At 42.2% G+C, this 24,747-nt stretch overlaps 1 protein-coding gene across 3 annotated transcripts in view; it reads right to left on the minus strand.

Moving 5' to 3' along the window:
* Positions 1–15,908: 15,908 nt before the first annotated feature.
* The window catches only part of FANCB (FA complementation group B), a 34,438-nt gene continuing 25,599 nt past the window's right edge, over positions 15,909–24,747 (minus strand). For all 3 annotated transcript variants that reach the window (XM_002719930.5, XM_051827591.2, XM_051827590.2), the window contains 4 exons: positions 22,757–22,923; positions 21,427–21,857; positions 21,072–21,309; positions 15,909–20,517 (listed from right to left, as the gene is read on the minus strand). In XM_002719930.5, the coding sequence (XP_002719976.3) occupies positions 20,106–20,517; positions 21,072–21,309; positions 21,427–21,857; positions 22,757–22,923 (1,248 nt within the window). In that variant the 3' untranslated portion in view covers positions 15,909–20,105. The remainder of the gene's footprint in view (positions 20,518–21,071; positions 21,310–21,426; positions 21,858–22,756; positions 22,924–24,747) is intronic.

Consider the following 24,747-nt stretch of genomic DNA (forward strand, 5'->3'; position numbering starts at 1 on the left):
GGAGACTCTCCTCAATTTAATCACATATTTTGCCATCGAACATAAAACTCACAGGTTCTGGAAATTAGAAAGTGGATAAATCCTTGGGGGTCATTATGTAGCCTGCAAGTTTCTTAGGTATACCTCCAAATATAAGCAAATGTAAGTGCATAAGAAGTATACTCATAATTTTTTTTCACTTTCTCATGAAAAAGGTAATTGACCATACAGTGTTCTGTGGCCTGCTTCACTGGTCTAAGTGTGCTGCGATCTCTCCCCATCAGTGGGTACAGAGCACCCGTTTTTACAATGCTAATCAATGAATATTTGCAATTTGTTTAACCAGTTTCATGCAGCTCTTTTCATTTTTTGCCATTACAAACAGTGGCAGGGTAACCAACTTTGTATATGTGTACGTACACACACATACTTATTTGCAAATATATTTTAAGAGAATGTCCCAGAAGCAGGATTTCTTTGTGAAAGCGTTTATATGTTTGCAATCCTGGGAAGATTTGCCAATGACTTGCTTTAAGGGACACAGCCACATGCACTCCCACCTGTGAAGCATGAGTGCCCCCCTTCCTAGGTCTTGGGAGGCAGAGGGATTGGCAAAGAATGTTTGCATTTGTGCCAATCGATGAGGAAAATATTATATCTGTGAATTACATGTGTGTGAACATTATGGTAAGAATTGCAGAATATTCCATCACGTGAATGCAACAAATGGGGGGTTATTATGTGCCAGGAATTTTCCTAAATATTTTATGTGTTACCGCATCCATGTTCCTCATTTACAGTTGAAGAAACTGAGGAGCCGCTGGCCCTAGCCCAAATCCCACCTATGTGGGGCTTTTCAGGCCCAACCACAGGCAATTAGAAAAACTTACCCAGAGTGGGCCACAGAGGGGGACGTAAAGCTGCCTCCCCCGCCCCATACCCAGACAGCACGTGGCCAACACACTGCAGTCTCTGAAGGCAGAGGCAGGCAGGGATTGAAGGCCTCCCCAGCAGCCCTGCTCTTACACCCACCGGCACTTACTTCCAGCCCAAGCACTCTCTTTCGGAGGCCTCTTTCTCTCGGGAGGAGGGGGGAGCCCTGGAGACCTTCTCGTGCCCTCTGACTTGGTGTTTTTCCACTATCTCTCCACCTACCTCCCGGTGCCCACTGGGTCCGGAAAACTGCAGGAGCCTTTTGTTTGGGGCTCCCTAGGCAGCAGTGAGATTGCCCCCACGCCTGCTGTGGTAGTCTGCCTGAGCCTCTGTTGAGGGCTTTCATTTTGGCTTGTCTTAATCAGCTGCTCTGACACCTGACCGTTCAGCTCCCTCCGGCTCAGCTGAGCCCCTGGCAGAAACTGAGAACAACAGAGGTAAATTCAGCAACTAGCACCTGATGTTCCCAACTAGGTAAGTGGCGGTCCCGGATTTGAGCACAGGCTGTTTGCTTTCTTTACTGCATAAGGATAGCATACGTGGTTCATTGAAAGAATTAAACTCACAAGGTGAATCATTCCATGCAGAGTTTGCAAAATGGCAAACTTTAGCATAATACTTGCTACTTATTGCTGGTGATACACATGAGCCCTACTGAAACCAGCTGTGTGGTTCAAGTCAATAATTTTTTTCTGCTTCCAAAAGTGCTCGAAAATTCCCATCAGCTATGTTTCCAGACTACTTCTTTCCAGTGATGCTGAAAAAAAAAAAACTGCTCTTTTTACCCAAAAAGAATTCTTGCTCATTAATCTGAACCACTTTGATTGTGAAAATGGGGGATTATGTTATATTTGGTGTTGGGTTTGTATCTGAGTAAGTTCCGTAGCTTCTAGACAGCACGTGCCCTGAAAAATGACTGTCCTCAGATTAATATCACTGTGCTAACTTCCTCCGGGTGAATGTTGCCATGCTTTTGTCTACCCTACTACTCTTCTATCCGCATCTTACTATTTGAAGTGTGTCTCATGTATGCAGCACAGACATATCTAAAATAAGAACTGTCTCAGCAACGCTAACCAACTTAGTTCTTTCATGTGCAATATTCAGTCCCTTTACATTTAATGTAATCCTGACACAGTCATACTCACACCTACCATCTCCCTAGGTGCTTGCTGTTTGGCCCACCTCGTTTGTACTCCCTCTTTCCTTTTGCTCCTTTTTCCCTTTTATTGGTAGTTTGTCAAAATTTCAAGGCATATTTACATAAAATGCACAGATTTTAAAGATAGTTTGGTGACTTTTGACAAATTATACACTTATAAGCTACTGCCCCGATCAAGATATAGAACAGTCTATCATCCTAGCATTTCCATATCCCTTTCCAGTTAATACCTCCCCTAATGAAATACCTTGTTCTAGAACCTTATATAATACAATCATAATTATTTACTTTTATGATTTTTATCACACATTATGTTTATGAGATTAACCTCTATCATCAGTCCTTTTTATTTCTGAGTAGTAATCCATAGTAATCTAGGGAAGTAATGTCAAATTTGGTGACTATATTGAAGGACTTCTGGATTGTTTCCTTCACAGAGTATTATAAAGAAAGCTACCATGAATGAGTCTTTCTGTGGATATATATAGTTTCATTTATTTTGAGTAAGTGCCTACGAGTGCTAGGCAAGAGGCTTCCATTAACTTTTTTATTTTATTTTATTTTATTTTATTGACAGGCAGAGTGGACAGTGAGAGAGAGACAGAGAGAAAGGTCTTCCTTTGCCGTTGGTTCACCCTCCAATGGCCGCCGCGGCCGGCGCGCTGTGGCGGGCGCTGTGGCGGGCGCACCGCGCTGATCTGAAGTCAGGAGCCAGGTGCTTCTCGTGGTCTCCCATGGGGAGCAGGGCCCAAGCACTTGGGCCATCCTCCACTGCACTCCCTGGCCACAGCAGAGGGCTGGCCTGGAAGAGGGGCAACCGGGACAGACTCCGGTGCCCCGACCGGGACTAGAACCCGGTGTGCTGGCGCTGCAAGGCGGAGGATTAGCCTAGTGAGCCGCGGCGCCGGCCTCCATTAACTTTTAAATTTATGAATTACAACATGCATTTTTGGCCTATTACACCCTAAATTATTATTTCATCATTTTTGTGAAATTTCTAGAACCTAATGACTTCAAATCCATTTATCCTCCTGAATTCTTTGAGTGCTGTTAGACATTTTACTGCATAAATAACATCAAGACATTGCAATTATTTTGTATAGGAATTATTATTTTATACTTATGCCCTTTATAGCATACATCCTTCCTGCCTTCCTGCATTTCTGTGTTTCATCCAGCATCATTTTCTCCTGTCTGATGAAATCCTTTTCATAAGCTGGAAAGAAATTCTGTCTTTGCCTGAAAATGTCTTTATCTCACCTTCATTTTTGAAGCAGATTTTGCTAGACATAAGTTTAGGCTTTCATCTTTATTAAGCAACTTAATGATGTAATGCCATTGTGTTCTGGTTTCAATTGTTCCTAACAAAATCAGCTGTGAAAACAAGAAGACATCACCAGTCCATGACACTCATTGCTGCTCCTTTGAAGGTAATGCATTTTTCCTCCACACACTTTTAAAATATTCTCAAGGACTTTATCATTTTTCCATGATGTGCACAAATATAGTTTCCTACTTTTTACATTTTTTATTTAAGAGGGGGAGAGAGGCAGAGGGGGGACTCCCATCTGTTGGTTCACTCTCCCAAAGCCTGCATTAGCTAGGACCAGGTCAGGTTGAAGCCAGGAGCTAGGAACTCAATCCAGGTCTCCATAAGGGTAGCAGGAACCCAACTACTTTAACCTTCACCTCCTGCTTTCGAGGGCCTGTGCCAGCAGGAAGCTGCTATCAGCAGCCAGAGTCAGGACCTGAATCAAGGGCTCTAACTTGGAACACAGGTGTCTTAAGCCACATCTTAACCACTAGACAACTAGGCCAAATGCCCACCTTGTACTTTTTTCTTTTTTTCCTGATTGGGATTTTTTTTTAACTTGAATCTTTAGGCTGATGCCTTTCATCATTTTTAAATAAAATTTCAGCTACTACCTCTTTAAATAATGCTTTTGCTTCATTGTCTTCTTCCCCTTCCTCTGGGATTTCAAATACATGAATGTTAAATAATTTGAGTATGTTGCATGTGTCTGTGCTAACTGTTGTTCAACTTTTTTCCTTTTCTCAGCTTTGAGTATTTAAATTTTTTAATTAATTTTTTAAAGATTTTTAAAAATTTATTTGAGAGTCAGAGTTACAGACAGTGAGAAGGAGAGACAGAGAGAAAGATCTTACATCCGCTGGTTCACTCCCCAAATGGCCACAATGGCCAGAGCTTCACCCATCCAAAGCCAGGAGCCAGGAGCTTCCTCTGGCCTTCCAAACAGGTGCAGGAGCCCAAGCACTTAGGCCATCTTCCACTGCCTTCCCATGCCACAGCAGAGAGCTGGATTGGAAGAGGAGCAGCCGGGACTAGAACTGGTGCCCATATGGGATGCCGACACTGCAGGTGGAGGATTAACCTACTGCGCCACAGTGCCAGCCCTAATAATTTTTAATTTATTTGAAAGGCAAAGAGATAAAGATAAGGAGACAGAGATCTTCCATCCAATGGTTCATTCCCCAAATGACTGCAACAGCTAGGGCTGGGCCAGGGTGAAGTCACAAGCCAGGTATTCCATCTGCATCTCCCATATGGGTGGCCAGGACCCAACTCCTCAAGCCATCCTCTGTTGCCTCACAAGCACACATTTCTGCAGAAATCTGGAATTGGAAGCAGAGCTGGAGTCAGACCCAGACACTCCAACATGCGAAGCAGACATCCAAAGTGGTGTCTTAACTACCACGTGAAACATTCGCCGGGGTTTGAGTATACTGACCTATGTCCCAGTTCACTAATTCTACATTCTGCTTTGTCCCATCAGTTGATAAATTCATTCTCTGAGTTTTAATTTCAGATATTGCAGTTTTCAGTATAAATTTTCTACTTGGTTATTGTTTAAAGACTCCAGTTGTTCTAAAATTTCCGTCCTTTCACTTCTGTCATTGTCTTCTCTTTTGGATATATTATTGAAATAACATCTGAAACAATACATTTAAAATATGTTAGAATTATCTGCTAAGTTCAATATCTGTGACATCTGTGGCTCTCCAGCTATATTATTCATTTGTTATCATTCAATCTTTCCTCTTTGCGTGTCTTGCCTAGGAATTACATCATAGTGAGACAGTCAGCATGTATAGAAGAACCATGGATGTTCCAGGTGATTTTATCTTCCACAGAGAGCACTGCCCTTTAACTTCATTGGGCAATAAGGGTGAGAAGAACTCAATCAAATCAGAAACTGTGCTTGATTGGGTAAACATTGCAAGTTTATTAATTTATTTTTTGACAGGCAGAGTGGACAGTGAGAGAGAGAGAGAGACAGAGAGAAAGGTCTTCCTTTGCCGTTGGTCCACCCTCCAATGGCTGTCGTGGCCGGCGCAGCGCACTGATCTGATGGCAGGAGCCAGGTGCTTCTCCTGGTCTCCCATGGGGTGCAGGGCCCAAGCACTTGGACCATCCTCCACTGCACTCCCTGGCCACAGCAGAGAGCTGGCCTGGAAGAGGGGCAACCGGGACAGAATCCGGTGCCCCGACCGGGACTAGAACCCGGTGTGCTGGCACCGCAAGGCGGAGGATTAGCCTAGTGAGCCGCGGCGCCGGCCGAAAGTTTAATAAGACTTGATGTACTTCTAGTATGTTCCTGCTCCTAGATCCAGAAGTTTTCAGCTTAGCTCTGAGCCCCCTACTTCATTCAGCTGCAAAATCTTGGCAAATGTCTTAAAGGGGAAATCAGCCCTGTGTTTCCAGTATACCTCCTCGCTGGCAGCACTGTACTACTTAGAGAGATTTCAACCTGCCCTTTAGAAGTATGAGGGCTAGCTCTGACGTTTCTTGGGAAGCCACAGAACTCTGAAAATGTTCCAAGGTGCAATTGTGTATTTGGGCCCCTCAGTATTTCAGAGGGCACTGATTTCTGTCCCCAGTAAAAGTACTTTTCTCAGACCAAGACTGATCCACAGCCTTTCCCCAGAGAAACCAAAAGCTGGCAATTATCTAGTTGTTTCAGAACATTTCCCTTTTTTCTGTAATTTTAGGTCACATAGTCCTTCTTTCCACAGCACTTGGATGCCTTTAAAATTATTTTAGTAATGTATCCATTTTTGTCTAGTGGGAGAGTAGGCCTGTTGTAATCTATTTTATTTCACTTTAAACTGAAATTATTTCTTCAATGCATTTTTAATTTGCATTTCACTTATATTAAATTGCACATGTAAATACTCATTTGCATGTCCTTTTGTTACCTATTTGTATTGATTCTATCATCATTTTCAAGACATTTTCTTGGTATTATAGAGATTAGCCCTTAATCTGAGAAATGAGTCACAAATGCCTTTTCAGTGTAGATCTTCTTCCTTATGTTACTTTTATCCCTAAAAGATCGGGTTTTACTAAAAGTGAAACTGTTTTAGCTTAATTTTAATGAGACTGAACTTAATGGGCTTGGATTCTGTGACATGGATTAACCAACATTCCTCACTCTAAGTTAGTGAGGAAACTATCCTTTGTTTTCACCTACTACCTTTTCATTTTCTATAGTTGAATCTTTGATCTATTTCGAATTAGACCCTATCGGCAGGCATGTTCCTTCTTTCCTCCCACAGATGGCCACTTGGCTTTCCCAAGAGCATCTCTTCCTCACTGAAGTGGAATGGCATCGTTATCACGTACTACATTCTCATGTGCACTTGGTCCTATTTCTGAACTTTTCTACTGTGGTGTGTCTGTGCACTAGAAACAAACTCTTACTTATCTGTATTTTACTATGCATCTTAATATCTAGTAGGGTGGATCTCCATTTCCCCCATGCCTTTCTTGTTCAGTTTCCATAGTTTTCTGGTTTGCAGGATTTTCTAAAGGAATTTTAGAATAGGGGGCCAGCGTTGTAGCATACCAGGTTAAGCCTCTGCCTGTGATGCTGGCATCCCATATGGGCACTAGTTCAAGTCTTGGCTGCTGTACTTCTGATCCAGCTCCCTGCCAATGCACCTCGGAAAGCAGCATAAGATGGTCCAAGTGCTTGGGCCCCTACACTCACGTGGGAGACCTGAAAGAAGACCCAGGCTCCTGGCTTCAGCCTGGCCCAGCCCTGGCCATTGCAGCCATTTGGGGAGTAAACAGCAGATGGAAGATTCTGTCTCTGTAACTCTGCCTTTCAAATAAATATAAAATACATATTTTAAAAAAGAATAGGCATGACTTCTTCGTTAGAAACCATATGGGTATTTTTATTGGGGTTGGGTTAAAATTACAAAGTAACAGAGAACACTGATAACATGTTCGTGACATTTACACTTCCTTTCCAAGAATACAGTATGTATTACTACTTTTTTAAGAATCTTTTAAGGGAAGGAATCCTTTACTAGTATATAATTTTTTTAAAGATTTATTTATTTGAGAGGTAGGGTTATAGGGAGACAGAGGGAGAGACACAGAGAGAGTTCTTCCATCCACTGGTTCACTCCCCAAATGGCCACAATGGCCAGGGCTGGACCAGCCAAAGCCAGGGGCCAGGAGCTTCTTCCAGGTCTCCCACATGGGTTCAGGGACCCAAGCACTAGGGCCATCTTCCACTGGTTTCCCAGGCACATTAGCAGGGAGTTGGATTGGAAGTGGAGCAATCGGGATCCGAACCCATATCCATATGGGATGACATATGGGATGACAGCATTGCAACTGGTGGCCTAACCTGCTAGGCTACCACAGCAGCCCCTTTAATATCATTTTGAAGATGGTAGATTGTATTGACCTTTTCAATACCTGAAGATAAGGGTGCTCTTCAGTACCTACAAGTGCCAAAGAACTTACAGGATGAGCCAGAATTACTATTTGAGGGTAAAGAAAGATTGCGCTCCTTGAGTTCAGCCCATTTAATGAAAACTTTTTACAAAGTGGGATAGATTGATTGAAGGAGTTCAAACCATTCTTTTTCTGAAATCCTCTATATCATTAATCCGAATTAGAAACCTGGGAGTCCTCCTTGACTTCTCCCTCTCTTTCTGCTGACCATCTATCCATGGTTTTTAAATAGTGGTGAGCATCAGAATCATACTTGTAGCTTTTAAAAATACAGATAGCCAGGCCTACTCTCAATTCCAGTTCAGATCTAGGACAAGCCTAGGCACACACATATACACGTGTTCAACTCCACGGATTGTGATAACCCCATCTGTAACTGTGTAATCATTAGTATTGTGTTATCATAAGTAAATTGAGTCCAGCTGACTACACATCTCAAATATCTGTGCAGTAAACACCTTCATCTTTATTTTAGCATCTTTCACCTAGTCCACCCCACAATGTCCTCATTCCAAAAATGTACTTTACCCCTTACAATCCTGTTGGTTTCCCCAAATATTTAAAATTATACTCACTCATGTGATCACAATGTCTGGAAGCACTGACTGCAGAATGAAGAGACTCCTTCATGTCATTTGGAAACTACCCTGCCCTGTCTGCTCTACACTCCTCCCACACACATCCATATTGGCTCTTTACTGTCTCAAAAACTACATTTCATTGATATTTTGTCTTAAAAAGATACTGACATTAGTTGAGCACCTACTATGTGCCAAGTACCGTATTAGATGGAATACAATGATCAAGGCATAAGGAAATTAGATTAATGAGTTTTACATTTTGGAGTCAATGATTTCCATATGTACCTGCCTATAATTAGTTATTAATTATTGTTAGCTATTTTTTTTTGACAGGCAGAGTTAGACAGTGAGAGACAGAGAGAAAGGTCTTCCTTCCATTGGTTCACCCCCAAAATGGCCACTATGGCCGGTGCACTGTGATGATCCAAAGCCAGGAGCCAGGTGCCTCCTCCTAGTCTCCCATGCGGTACAGGGCCCAAGTACTTGGGCCATCCTCCACTGCCTTCCCGGGCCACAGCAGAGAGCTGGACTGGAAGAGGAGCAATGGGGACAGAATCTGGCGCCCCGACCAGGACTAGAACCCGGTGTGCCAGCGCCGCAGGCAGAGAATTAGCTTAGTGAGCCGTGGCACCGGCCTATTGTTAGCTATTAATTATGATTACTGGAAATAAGTAGTATAGTGCATACAAAACATACCAGTGGGCATCTGACCTGATTTTGAAGGGTCAGAGGCTTCCGTAACACCGTAAATTAAAAAGTAAGCTTGGAGAGAAATACAAACAGTGAGAACAGCATGAGCATGAGCTGGGGCAGCTGCTACCTGCCTGTGTCCAAAAATGGCATTAGCTCTCCCACCACTGGCTGCTATAGCAGGGAGGGGAGGAAGGAGATGGAACCAGAGAAGGATGCCCATGCTCACCATTGCTATTTAATATAGTTATGGAAGTTTTAGCCAGAGCCATCTGGCAAGAAAAAGAAATCAAAGGGATACAAATAAGGATATAAATAGAGAACCCAAAAGAATCCATCAAGAGACTATATTGGAACTCGTAGAAGAGTTTAGTAAAGTAGCAGGGTATAAAATCAACAGATAATGCCATAGCTTAGAAAGACCTTCTAAGATTAATCCCATTCACAAGAGCTCCAAAACTTTTAAATATCTTGGAATAAATTTAACAAGGATGTCAAAGATCTCTATGATGAAAATTATAAAACATTAAAGAAAGAAATAAGAACAGATTAAAAAGTGGAAAAATCCTCCATGTCTGTGGATTGGAAGAATCAACATCTTCAAAATGTCCATACTACCGAAAGCAATTTATAGATTCAATGCAATCCCAATCAAAATACTAACAAAATTCTTCTCAGATATAGAAAAAATGATGCTGAAATTCATAATGGAAACACAAGAAACACTGAATAGCTAATGCAATCTTAAACAATAAAAAAAGCTGGAGGCATCACAATACCAGACCTCAAGACTTACTACAGGGCAGTTATAATCAAAGCAACCTTGTACTGGTACAAAAACAGATGGATAGGCCAATGGAGTAGAAATGCCAGAAGTCAATCCAAGCATCTGCTACCAACTTGCATTTGACCAAGCAGCTAAAACCAATCCCTGGAGCAAGGATCATCTCTTCAACAAATGGTGCTGGGAAAACTGGACTTCCACGTGCAGAAGTATGAAGCAAGACCTCTACCTTACACCTTACAGAAAAATCCACTAAAAATGAATTAAAGACCTAAAGCTACATCCCAACACCATCAAATTATTAGAAAACATTGGGGAAACCCTGTAAGACTTTGGCATAGGCAAAGAGTTCTTGGAAAAGACCCAAGAGGCACAGGCAGTCAAAGCCAAAATTAACAAATGGGATTACATCAAATTTAGAAGTTTCTGTGCTGCAAAGGAAACAGTGAGGAAAGTGAAGAGGCAACCCACAGAATGAAAAAAATTATTTGCAAACTATGCAACTGATAAAGGATTCATAACCAGAATATATAAAGAGATCAAGAAACTCTACAACAACAAAACAAACAACCCAGTTAGGAGATGGGCAAAGGACTTAAACAGACATTTTTCAAAAGAGGAAATCCAAATGGCCAACAGATACATAAAAAAATGTTCAGGATCACTAGCCATCAGGGAAATGAAAATCAAAACCACAATGAGGTTTCTTCTCACCCCAGCTATGATGGCTTTCATTCAGAAATCAACAAACAACAAATGCTGGTGAGGCTGTGGGGAAAAAAGTATCCTAATCCACTCTTGGTGGAAATGTGAAGTGGTCCAGCCACTGTAGAAGATAATATGGAGATACCTCAGAAATCTGAATATAGACCAACCATATGAGCCAGCCTTCCCACTCCTGGGAATTTACCCAAGGGAAATGAAATCAGTAAATAAAAAAGTTATCTGCATCCACATGTTTATTGCAGCTCAATTCACAATAGCTAAGTCACAGAATCAACCTAAATGCCCGTCAACCAAAGACTGGATAAGGAAATTATGGGATATGTACACTATGGAATACTACACAGCAATAAAAAATGAAATCCTATTGTTTACAACAAAATAGATGCAACTGGAAAACATCATACTTAGTGAAATAAGCCAGTCCCAAAAGGACAAATACCATATGTTCTCCCTGATCTGTGATGACCAATAAAGCACCTAAAAGATGAACTATAGAAGTGAAATTGTCACTTTGAGAAGCAATGACTTTGAATAGCCCTTGTCTCAACTGTTGAGGAATAGTTTTTTTTTTTTTTTTCATACTGCTTGTTGAACCCTTTACTTAGTATAATCTTATGTGTATAAAGTTAATTGAAAATAGATCTTAGTGAAAAAGAAGAATGGGAATAGGAGAGGAGGAGGAAGAAGGGTGGAAGTGTAGGTGGGAAGAATCACTATGTTCCTAAAGTTGTATATATGAAATGCATGAAGTTTGTATACCTTAAATAAAAGGTTTCTGGGGGAAAAAAAAGAAATTCTTAATCAGTATGCTTAGTGAAATAAGCCAGTTTCTAAAAGACAAATATTGTATCTTTTCTCTGCTATGTGGCAGTTAATATGTATAGGAATTAAATGGATATTTTGGGATATGACTTTTTTTTTAAAGATTTTATGTATTTATTTGAGAGGTAGAGTTACAGTGATAGGGACAGAGAAGTCTTCCATCCGCTGGTGGATTTCCTGATTGGCCGCAACAGCCGGGCTGGGCCAATCCAAAGCCAGGAGCTAGGAGCTCCTTCCAGGTCTCCCATTCAGGTGCAGGGGCCCAAACAGTTGGGCCACCCTCCAGCGCTTTCCCACAGCAGAGAGCCAGCTTGGAGGAGGAACTGCCAGGACCAGAACCAGGGCCCACATGGGATGCCGGCACTGCAGGCAGAGGGTTAACCAACTGCGCCACAGCGCTGGCCCCATGATTGCCATTTTTAATCCTTGTTTATACTTCTGTGAAACTGTGGTCTCCTTTTTACCTGTTGAATATTATGATTAATGGTGAATTAAGCCTGTGAATGTAGAGTAGATTAAAATGATGTCTTTGCAAAACTGATGAAGATAAGGGAGGGAGGGAGGGAGGGGGTTGAGAGAGAGAGAATGGGAGTGAGGAAAGTGTGGTTGTCTTCTTGGACCTGTACCTGAGGAATGCATGAAATCTGTTCTCTTTATATTAATAAAAAAAGTTTTTTAAAAAGACAATCACTGGGGCCGGCACTGTAGCATAGTGGGTAAAGCCACTGCCTGCAGTGCCAGCATCCCATATGGGCGCTGGTTCAAGTCCCAGCTGCTCCACTTCCGATTCAGCTCTCTGCTATGGCCTGAAAGCAGTAGAAGATGGCCCAAGTCCTTGGGCTCCTGCACCTGTGTGGGAGACCTGGAGGAAGCTCCAGGCTCCTGGCTTCGGATCTACTCAGCTCCAGCCGTTGCAGCCAATTGGAGAGTTAACCACCAGATGGAAGACCTCTCTCTCTCTCTGCCTCCTCCTCTTCTCTCTCTGTGTAACTCTGACTTTCAAATACATAAATAAATAAGTCATTTTTTATAAAGGCAATCACTTATGTTCCAGCACAAAGCTGTTATCTTTGAAAAGGCTACATGCTTTAAATTAATAACAGTATGCATTTGTTTTGATATAGCAAAACTACTCTATTTCCAAAGTATTCCCATAGTTTTTTCTAGCCCAGAAACTACTAGAACAATAAAAATTGATAAAGCTTTTTTCTTCCAACTGGAGAAGATATAGCTGACAATATGATATCTAAGAATGCAGTAGACATTAGATATAGTCCTGTCAAATTTTATAATTTTTAATTTTATAATTTATATTCATTTATAATTCTTATTCTAAAATAGGAAATATCAAGAAGCAAGGTAAATACTGATATATACTTCTATCCCAATGGAGAAAGTATAATAAAACAACTGGCCTAGTACAATGCCAGAGGAAAGCTGGGTTGGGGAAGAGAAAAAAAGAAAACAAAGTCTTTTTGTTGTTGTCATTAAGGTTTTTTATTTAATTTGAAAGAGTTACATAGATAGAGAAGGAGAGAGAGACAGAGAGATCATCCATGTACTGCTTCACTCCCCAGATAGCCACATGGGCCAGGGCTGGGCCGGGCCAAAGCCAGGAGACAGCAGCTTCTTCTAGGTCTCCCACGTAGGTACAGGGGCACAAGCACTTGAACTATCTTCCACTGGTTTCCCAGGCCATTAGCAGGCAGTTGGATCAGAAGCGGAACAGCCAAGACATGAGCTGGTGCCATATGGGATGCTGGCATCATGGGAAGTGGCTTTACCCACTCTGCCACAAAGCCAGTCCCAGAAGACAAAGCATTTTTAAAAATTAAAGCTTTTATTCCACATTCATACTGCTATCAAGTATGTACTAATTTGAACTGTAACTTAAAAAAATAAAACTAAAATCTTTCCAAGCCACCTCCCATAAAGAAACAAAGCTGCATGTAGGGGACGTGGATGGTTCTTCATTACTCTTCTAGAGGTACAGAGTCCCTGTTGCTGCACTGGACTGTTTCTGTTCAGGTGCTGCATGTGCTCTGTTCTCTGGAATGCCTTTCCCCATTTCTGGTAGCTGCAGACAATTTCAGCTGCAAGTAATAGAAATCTTGATTTGTGTTACAAGGATTTTTTTTTTCCTGAAGTAATCGGCAGTCCAAGAAAAAGCTAGGATTTAGGTTTGATTCAGGAACGCAACAAAAATTTTTGCCATCCACAGCATCAAATTCATTGTAAGGCTCAATTTCCTTGTGATTATAAGACACTCTCAAAATTTTAAATTAGAACCACCTACTTAGAGAAGGACATGTAGAACATCTCTTTCTCAAGAAAGCACCAAGCCTCTCATCAGCCTGATTAGGCCCCATTTAGATCTAGCACCCGTCCCAGACCAGTAATAGCTGCCAGAAAAATGTCTTGCCCTGACTGCGTTCCATTATCCAAGACTAACCTCTGGAAGCGGGGATGGAGGTCTATCTCAGTCACATGAACTGTGAGAAAAGAAGTTTCCTGAACAAAATGAGAGTTCTGGTATGAAAAAGGGAGTGAAGACATGTGGAAGGGGCAACCGACAGAGTGCAACACACTTTGCTCTCACTCCTGACAGATGTGGTATCTAGCGCCCCAGGTTTTGAACAATTACTAAGAGCATGCTTTACTGCCCAGGACAGTCCTTATACTTTGGAATAAGTGGCAGTAGCTGTAGAGAAATGGAAAATTTTAAATGAAGTGAAGGATGCTACAGAAACTTCCTAACTGAACCCAAGGCTGTGATGTTGAGCCATGGTTAAACACACAGGTATTTTGTCCAGCAGGGCTGCTCACAAGCACAGCACAGCAAACTCTGAGCAGTGGACACTTGGTAGGTACCCAGTCTCCTGTGCCTAGGTCAAAGTCCTCTCCTGTACAGAAAGGCAAGCCAAGATTACTAAAAGTCACAGAAAGTGACTGGACCATTCACATTATAAGGATACTCATCACAGTAGGATTGTGTAGGTCTGGTTATTGTATAAAGGCAGCAAGCAATGCAAGTAACAGACACAGACAACCCCCAAAGAGAAAACAGAACCCGGAAGAGCGCAAATAAGCATCCTATTTACATTCAGCATTCTTCCCATTGTACCACACTGTCTTCAGCAGTAAAAGCCTAGTTTGTCAGCCAGGGTCAGCCAAGAAAGAGCTTTGACTCTCAAATTCATAGAATGGAAGCAATGTTTGCACAGTTTAGAAGAAAGAAGAAAAGGATTCCTTTACTACCTGTTATTGTCCAAGTTTTAGGCAAAACCAAAAGAACCTAAGATGAAAAAGAAAGCTTTCTGCAGGTTTCCAGCCCAGACAGTTGAAATGTTGTGTTCTTATTAGGGAGAGCAGGTGGAGATGTAAGTTAATTACATTTTTCCCTTCCTGAGATGAGGAAAACAACCAAATAGCGATTTCTGCACATGTATCATAAAAAGAGATGTTATGAGAAAAATAGAAGATTCACTTGTGCACTATTAGAATTCTTAAAAGGTCTGCTACTTTTGAAATAATTTGCAACAGGGTACAGGATCCAGGTGTTTTCACGTATCCTCTTGGTTTTGTTTCCCATGCTGAGGACAACACTAATAATTACATCCGAACCATATATCCGATGACTATGCATAAGAATGTATGTATATGTTTTAAGCTTACTGTTTAGCATATAATTGACAATCAATGTTAACAATTCTTGCTCCTTACTTAATCTGACCACTGAACTGAATACTGTCACAGCTAAGCTGGCTAACGTACTTTTTTTTTTAAGGCAGTTTTCTTTCTTTCGTCGTCTTCTTTTTTTATTTTTTATTTTTTTGAAGATTTATTTGTTTACTTGAAAGAGTTACAGAGAGAGGTGGTGAGACAGAGTGAGCGAGCTTCCATCCGCTGGTTCACTCCCTAAATGGCTGCAACAGCCGGAGCTGAGCCAGGCTGAAGCCAGGAGCCAGGTGCTTCTTCTGGGTCTCCCACGTGGGTGCAGGGAGGGCCCCAAGCACTTAGGCATCTTCTGCAGCTTTCCCTGGCCATTAGCAGGGAGTTGGATCGGAAGCAGAGCAGCTTGAATACATACTAGTGCCCATATGGGACGCCAGCACCCCAGGCACTGGCTTTTACCCACTGTGCCACACACCAGTCCCTAACATATTCTTTAGTTAAGGGGGCAGGGGCTAACCTAATTAATTGTCTAAAAACTGTGGAGTCTCTTTTCCAAAACAAAACTCATTTTTCACTCAGCAGTGTGGATCTGGGAAGACTGGGTTTTTGATGGGAGCCTTAGATTCGTGAGCAGAGAGATGGTCGAAAGAAAATGCTGGAAGGTGCAGACAGAAAAGTGAATTATCAAAGTGGCAAGAGTATCATCGTCCCAAACTGTGGTTTTTCTAGTATAATAAGTAGGAAAATATACTAGTATACAAAATTCACCATAAAGAAGTTATCTGGCATATATAGATAAATAACTTTATATTCATAAATAAAAATGTTAATTTTAGTATCCTAAGTTCCCTAAACAATTACAATCTCATCCTGTTTTGTTTTCTGACAACTTTCATTTTACAGTTTATCTCCTATGTATTTTATACTAGCTTGCTCTTTCAGAACACGTCAGAGACAATTTCAAAAGAGAGCACATAATACATAGTACAGATTTTTAAAATTAATCGTGAATTTATTCCATTCCCATTTGCAAAAAGTCTGAAATAGTTTCCATCAACATTACACAGAAAGCAAGCTGTAGAGTTCTACCTCACTGTGCAATGGCTTAGCAGAAAAAGGGCAGTGCATTATATGGACAATCATAAAAATCAAGACACGAAACTAATAAGCAATAATCTCTAGCAATCATTTGCATGATCAGTTCATTAAGTAAAAACACGTCTAAGGCAAGAGAGAAATCAGTACTTCATAGCCGCCAGCATAAATGCCACGTTCTGGGATCATCTTTCTTTCTTTCAACCGGGATAGAAGCATCCACCTCACTTAAGGATTCTAGAGCACAAAGGATCAAGAGCATCTTTGGGCCCATATCCTTTTGTGTCTTTTTCTCTCTCTTGACACTGTCAGTCCAGAATTCATATTTTTCTAAAAAAAATAGACTAGGTTGAAATTTTACCCCTTTGAAATGTCTCTCACAGGCTGCCTTATAAATCCCTTCATAACTGAAGTACATTTTCACTTATTTTTAAATGTCTCAGTCCCTAAGGAGCACTATATTCTTTAAGTTATTTTAGTTAGAATTTTATATTTCAGCTTTGCCTAGAGTTAGAATTTCAGATGGCTTAAAAGCATTTTTCAATGTTTTAAAAATAGTGGCCTGTGAGGTATACTCAACCTTCTGAAAGAGATACGCTTTTCAGAAATACGCCTTAACATCCTACATTCCTATATACACTTACACAATTTCAGAGCATCTTTCTAATAAATGTTAAATTAACAACGGCTTTGAAAACTTTCATTTTCAGAGTCTCACCCAGATATGCTGCCATTGAAGTTTTCAGGGTGTGGGGAGCAACTGGGAGCAACTCGGACTAGACTAAGTTACTGGAATTAAGACTTATTCTATGCATCTGCTTTCCCACAATATGGCGCTGAGAAGGGAAACAGCTTCTACACAGCTGCCTCCAGTTCAACCAATAAACTGTGGGACCTGCTCCTGATTGGAGGAGAGCAGCGTACTCGGCGTGTGGGTAGCAGAGTTGGGATTGGTGGAAGAGGACTATAAAGGAGGAGAGAGACGGCATGCACGAGGAACATCTAAGGGGAACATCTAGCTGAAGGAACACCTGTGCAGCCCCCGAGAAGAGCCGGCCGGCGGTGTGCCGCTCCCCTGCGGAAGTGGGGAATGTGGCCAGGGGGAACCGCCCTTCCACGGAGGTGGAAGGGATAGTAGCCAACCCGGGAAAAACCAGCAGCAAACCCGGGGAGGGCCGAGCAGACGAAAGAACAGCGCAGGGTTTAGTGTCGCTCCTCCACGAAGAGGGGGAGCGACATAATGGTGCCGTGACTCGGATAGGAAGCCTAGGCAGGGTCCTGTGTTGCTCCTCCACGAAGAGGGGGAGCGACATAATGGTGCCGTGACTCGGATTAGGAAACCTAGCTCGGATAGGAAACCTGACTCGGATAGGAAACCTGACTCGGATTAGGAAACCTGACTCGGATTAGGAAACCTAGGACGGATAGGAAACTTAGGAGGGAAGAAACGGGAAGAAGTGGAAAATATCGGAGAGAGAGACTAGCAAAGAGCCTAGGTGCCGGAAGAAGCTATTGAAAGCCTAGGCATAGACTCGGATATGGACTGTGGGAAAGAAGTTAGGATTGAAAGCGAAAGTGAAAGCTTTCATAGACTTGGATGCGGACTATGGCGGGGAAGCTAGGAGATTGAAAGCGAAAGTGAAACCTGGAGGAGGCTTGGACTCGGATATGGACTGTGGGAAAGAAGTTAGGATTTAAAGTGAAAGCAAGAAGAAACTTAGACTTAGATACGGACTGCAGGTTGAAAGTGAAAGTGAAACCTAGAAGAAACTTAGACTCGGATACGGACTGTGGGGAGAAGCCAGGAGAAATGAGGGAGGAATATTGTTGGAAGAAAACTTAGGGAAACATACCGGGTAGAGAAAAATGTTAGGGAGGATGAAGCCGCGAGTGCAGGCCGAGGCGGAAACGTAAGCCACCTTGGAATTCTTCAAGTCACCCCAGGGAGCAAGAGGCGAAGATCTGGAACCAGAGACGTGGGCCGCCAGGTTGGAATTCGCCAGGTTAGTCCGGGGAACTTGGATTGAATACTAGTGGCTGAGACGTAAGCTATGCTGTGTGACTCGCGGAAGCTGCCGCGTGCAGAGAGAGCACGGGGCGTGAATAGATAAGGAACGCGGGGCTGGCGCGAGGCCGTGGTGTGGACGCGAAGGGCGTGGAGACCGCGGAGCCCACGAAGCCAAGCCGCGCAGAGCCGGGAGCCCACTGCAGGGCGGGCACCGGCGCGGGCTGAAGTGGCTCAGAGCTGGGAAGCCGCCGAGAAGCAGCCTCGGGGCGGGCGCCGGGAAGCCGCAGGGATAAGAGAAACAGAAGTTTTAGAAGTAAAATGAGAGAAATAGGAATGCTGGTAGATAGAAGTAAAATAGGAGAGATAGGAATGCCCGGAGATAGAGAAATAGAGAAAGGCCTCCCCACAACATGGCAATGAGAGAGCTTGGATTCGGTCTGCCTGATTAGGACGATAAGCACCTGCGGGCGGCTAGCAGCTTATGCGCTGCAGGTCACCGAAGACAGGCACGAATTAACACCAATAAGTCTCCCCACAATACGGCAATGAGAAGGCTTGGATTCGGTTTGCCTGATTGCTAGGTTTTGTAAGCACCTGCAGGCAGTTCTAGCAGAGCAGAGCATGCGCTGCAGGGCACCGAACACAGGCACGCATCAGCACCTAAAAACCTCCTCACAACATGGCGAAGAGAGGACCCGGATTTGGTTTGCCTGATTGATAGGACTTGTAAGAACCTGTGGGCAACTCTAGCAAGCAGAGCAGAGTGTGTGCTGCGGGGCACCGAAGACAGGCACGTATCAACGCCAAAAATAAAAAGAAAGGGGGATCTGTGGGGAGCAACTGGGAGCAACTCGGACTAGACTAAGTTACTGGAATTAAGACTTATTCTATGCATCTGCTCTCCCACAATATGGCGCTGGGAGAGGAGGAAACAGCTTCTACACAGCTGCCTCCAGTTCAACTAATAAACTGTAGGACTTGCTATTCATTGGAGGAGAGCAGTGTACTCGGCGTGTGGGTAGCAGAGTTGGGATTGGTGGAAGAGGACTATAAAGGAGGAGAGAGACGGCATGCACGAGGAACATCTAAGGGGAACATCGAGCTGAAGGAACACCTGTGCAGCCCCCGAGAAGAGCCGGCCGGCAGTGTGCCGCTCCCCTGCGGAAGTGGGGAATGCGGCCAGGGGGAACCGCCCTTCCACGGAGGTGGAAGGGATAGTAGCCAACCCGGGAAGAACCAGCAGCAAACCCGGGGAGGGCCGAGCAGACGAAAGAACAGCGCAGGGTTTAGTGTCGCTCCTCCACGAAGAGGGGGAGCGACACAGGGGAGTTTAATATTTACAGAAACTTATAAATCCTGACAACCTGGCAGAATTTATCCATTTGAAATTGACTTCTGTATGTTAGATTTTATTCAGCAGAGGACAAGAAGAGGATGAAGCGCTTTAAAGACTTTACACCAGATTCTGTTCTATCATTTCTGTCCTCCTTAAGTAGTAAGTGTGAGACAGCATTTCTCAGCCTTTGCATTACTGACATTTTGGGCCATATCATTTTGTTGGGGGTGGGGGAGTATCCTAGAAATCACAGGATATTAGCAGCGTTCCTGGCTTTCTTTACCCACTAGCTGCCTCTAGCAACCCTCATCTCATCTCTCCCTGACCCCACAACCTCTGACAAACCACAAAATGTCTTCAACATAGCCAAATAGCCCCAGTTGAGAACTGCTGCTAATACATACGACTTTATACATCATCAAAACTAAGATTATACTACAATAAGACTGAATCTTTATTTTTGCAAAGGACTTATATAACAACTGGAACCAAAACTTTAAGGCAGTGAAAAACCTATTTTAGAATATGACCAATTTAAAACTTATAAATGGGTCAGTTTCTGTGCTATGACGTCTGATTTCAACTGCCTCTCAACTACTTTGAAAATAATTTCTCTGTAAAAGGCACCGCTCACTTTTCTATGTTTCCTCAATATTTTCTTTTCTCTCTGAAGTTCTTTGCTATACAAATGGATATCTTCCTCTCTGTCTGATGAATCAGCTACAGTACTACTCTTTCCTCTTTTGCTCTCTTCACACCTCTGCAAAAAGTTGCTTTCGACCTTAGTTAAGATAGAAGAAAGAGAATCAAGGGTAACCAGTTCCTCCTCCAAACTTAATGCCAAATGACTAATTAGGAAATCCTCATGTTCTGATTTTAAATTTCTGAAGAAACTGTTTACAGGGAGAACTTGGATGAGATCATGAAGGCACTGGAACAAAACTGTTTGATTCCTGGAATAAAAAAAAAAAAAAAAACCAAACATAATATTATAAAGAGCAGAACAGCACAAAGCAGTCACATTCAACATACTGCAGTAATATTCACTTATAAATAGTATTAATGAATAGAACCAATAATGCATTGATCACTGACAGATTTCAGACTATAGTAATCAAATATGCATATCCTATACCAAGTTAGAGAATATTAATCAGGTTTCCGATTTAATTTTTTTATTTAAGGAATACAAACTTCAGGCATTTAATATATACAAATTTGGGAGCATTTAATCTTTTGGCTAAGTAGTAAGATGAGTATAACAGTTTTTAGAACATCACTGTCGAGGAAAGGTAAAGAGAAATCCTAAGTAGGTCCTTTAAAAAAAAAAGAAGCCAAAAACAACCCTAAGATTAAAATAGAGACCTTCAGTTTCTAAATGAAGCCATACCTGTCTGTTCACTGCTCTGACTCTGACATGTCGCAGATAGCACAGTGGGGATCACTGTTGGACCATGCACTCACCACACTCATACGCACTAACTTCACTGGATTTGATGGGCATTACCTGGAGTAGACAATTAAAATCCCTTCAAATGGTGACTTTTGTTTCCAGCTGAAGAGTGTCCCATAGAAACTTCCTGGCCTTTTACAAAAGCACATTTCTGGAAATTCTTTGATTACTTCACAATGCATGTGTTCTAAGAGCCACACCTTCACAGCATTCAGGACATAGTTGGGTGATGTGATTTGAAAACAAGACTTGTGCAATGTTGTAAGAAGTGCAAAAAGATCTTCCATGTGTTCTACAAGAAAAGCATGTCAAAAGCTGTACCATGAAACCCTGTCCATTTTCAAATATACAGAGTCCTGAACATTTTGTGATTTAATTAAGAATATGAAAAAGGACAAACAAGAATTACCTATAGGTTTCTTCTTTGGAAGTGTAATCAAGTATTTTCCACTCAAAAGATCTTCTAGACTCAAGAAAACTCTGCCGCATGGAATATAACGATCTTCAGGGTAGTTACCATTTTTTCTTCCCCTAATTTGTAGCACCACAATACAACAAAATTTATGGAATGCTAAAAGTGGTGAAAGAGATGTGACAGCAGTAACCAGCTGTATACTGTCTTTCTTAGGTGGTTTTTCAGAAACAGATTTTTCTTCTTGCTGACTATAAAGAGTCAACTTGACCCTTTTTGCATATGATCCTATTTGGTATGGTATCAAGTGTGGTGCTGCGCAAGACTCTGTACTCAACTTAATCACCTTATTCTGACACTTAATAGGCCGAAAGCTGGAACTATAGGCTTGATCCATTAGCAGAGATACAGTCACATCATTCAAGGACCTGTAAAAAAATCCAGAGTTTGGTTTAGTCTAAAAGCTAGGTTTTTCCAAAACCATTTGGATGACTAAATGGCATACAAATAAACAAACAATAATTTGTTTATAATAATAAACAACAAATAATTCTTATTCTCTCCCTTCCTAGGAAATATCATTCAAATGTAAAATATATCAGAGAGTAAAAAGTAAAAGAAGATATGTAAATATGCCTGATCAAACTTAAGCAAACCCAGCCCAGCAGTGTACCAACATGATGTAATGAATTTGGATTTACCCTGGGAATGCAACTGCTTTTATAATAGAAAACCCATTAATGTAACTCACCCCACTAAAGAAGAAAAACCCATGATTGACCAGCACAAAACAGCTTAGAAATGCAGTGAAATTAAAGAATAAATTAATGTCTCAAAAGCACTAGATAGCATGGATTCCTTACTGTGTTACATTGTCTGTCTCTCTAGTACTAGGCACTACCTGGTTTCTCTCTGCACATTTGTGGTTCAGATGTAGTTGCTGTAATACTGATGAGAGTATTTTTCCTGTTTGGCTGAAAAGCTCTTTGACTGGCTACAGATAACACCGACATTACTTTCCTATCCATGATTTCTATAGCCCCAAAGAGAATCTTCCATTATCAGAGAGAGACACTTTATCATTTAACTGAATTTCCACCTCTCCCCTTTAGCCAAGTCACTAAATGTTCCTTATACTTCCAAATGTTCAGATTGGAAAGTTCTGTGTTCTGCTTATCTCTACCCTGAGACTAGAGCATCTTGACTTTGTAAACCTCATCCTCTTCATATTATTACCTAACGTCTAAACACATGGCTTGTGGTGAGGTCTATGGGCCAGCACTGTCCTAGAAAATTAAAATAGTGTTGTGATGTTAGATTTACTTACGCCTTCAAGGAAGGTGTGACCTTCACTCCAACAACCAAGTTATCATCCATTACACGGTACCATATTTCCTCGACTAGCTGTTCTGAACCTTGAAAACTGTCTGATAACTTCATATCCAAGGTAGGGACACAGTTTTCTTCTTCACCCCAAAGAGGGACAAGATTAGCCTTACAGAAAAGAATGTTTAAACTGAGTATAAAAAATGTAGAAAACAGCAAAACCAAAAAAATCATGTAACTCAGCTTTTGGCCAAACTTCATAAACATTTTCAAATGGTGGAGTGTCTAACACAGAGCCAGCAGTGATATAAACTCGGCATCCATTTTGAAAAATAATCTAACCACAGTGACCAATCTGTTTATTTATCAATGACTTGTATCAAGACTATACTGTAAACTTTTGTGCAACTGAAACTAATTAAATTATCCCTAGGCTGCTTATAGGCCATTGCAAAAATTTTAATCCTGCTTTTTTGCAATATTTATTTTTATGTATTTGACAGGAAAGGAAAATAAGCTCCCATTCATTGTTTCACTCCCAACATGCCCATCAACAGATGAGGCTGGACCAGGGCCAGAGTTAGGAGCCTGGAACGCCATCCATGTCTCCCATGTGAGTGGTAGGAATGCAATTAGTTGAGCCACCACCTGCTGATTCTCAAGGTCCACATTAGCAGGAAGCTGGAGAAAGGAGATGGAGCCAAGCACCAAGTAGAGGCACTCTGATATGGCACAACGGCACCTTAACCAGTGTCTTTTTTTTTTTTTTTTTGACAGGCAGAGTGGACAGTGAGAGAGAGACAGAGAGAAAGGTCTTCCTTTCCGTTGGTTCACCTTCCAATGGCCGCCATGGCTGGTGAGCTGCGGCCCGCGCACCGCGCTGATCCGATGGCAGGAGCCAGGTACTTCTCCTGGTCTCCCATGGGGTGCAGGGCCCAAGGACTTGGGCCATCCTCCACTGCACTCCCTGGCCATAGCAGAGAGCTGGCCTGGAAGAGGGGCAATGGGGACAGAATCCGGCACCCTGACCAGGACTAGAACCCGGTGTGCCGGCGCCACAAGGCGGAGGATTAGCCTAGTGAGCCGCGGCGCCGGCCTTAACCAGTGTCTTAATCACTAGGCTAGATGTCCATGCCTAAAACTTAAAATTCAGGCCATACTCACTCATTTCTACACCATATGCATTTATAAGAACAACAGAAATAGCAGCAGGAGATGCAGTAGTAACTCTCACACTAATCCTAGGACTGTAGGTCAGTAATATTATTATACAGATCTTAGAAATGAGAAAAATGAAACACAGGGAGGTTGAGTTAAACTTGCCCAAGGTCATAAAGCTGGCACCTGAACTGAAGCAACTCAGTCCAAAGCCCATGCTCTATCTATCTCAGTCTTTATACTCCACTCTCTATATACTAATTACTGAAAAGATATACGTGAACAATTTACACAATACCAGACTAACATGTTCCTAGGAATCTGCCACTTTTGCCAGTGGCTGTGACATCTGAGGTGGCTATTCATCTCAAACTTCAGGAAATGTTTATGGTCTGCTAGGTTTGCCTTTAAAGTTAACAATATAAATGAGAGAAAACTGGGATCTTGCAAAATAGTGGTTTCAATGGATTAATTTCTAAACATTCCTTCTTGTTTCTAATACTGGCAAAATTATTGAGATGAACTGGGGAAGGGAAATGGAGAGACTTAATTTTTTTTGACAGGGAGAGACAGAGGTGGCTCTCTCCTTAAATGCCTGAAAATGTTGGGATTAAGCCAGGCTGAAGCCAGGAACTGGGAACGCAATCCAGGCCTTCCATACAGGTGGGAGGAACCCAACTAACTGAGCCATTCCTACTGCCTCTCAGGGTGCACATTAGTGAGAAGCTAGAGTTGGGAACCAGAGCTATGTACCAAACGCAGGCACTCAAGCACAGGTGTCCCAGCAGGCATCTTAACAGTTGGGCAAAATGCACGCCAGAGGACACTTAATTT

This window comes from Oryctolagus cuniculus, chromosome X (genome assembly GCF_964237555.1).
Source record: "Oryctolagus cuniculus chromosome X, mOryCun1.1, whole genome shotgun sequence".
Lineage (NCBI taxonomy): Eukaryota > Metazoa > Chordata > Mammalia > Lagomorpha > Leporidae > Oryctolagus > Oryctolagus cuniculus.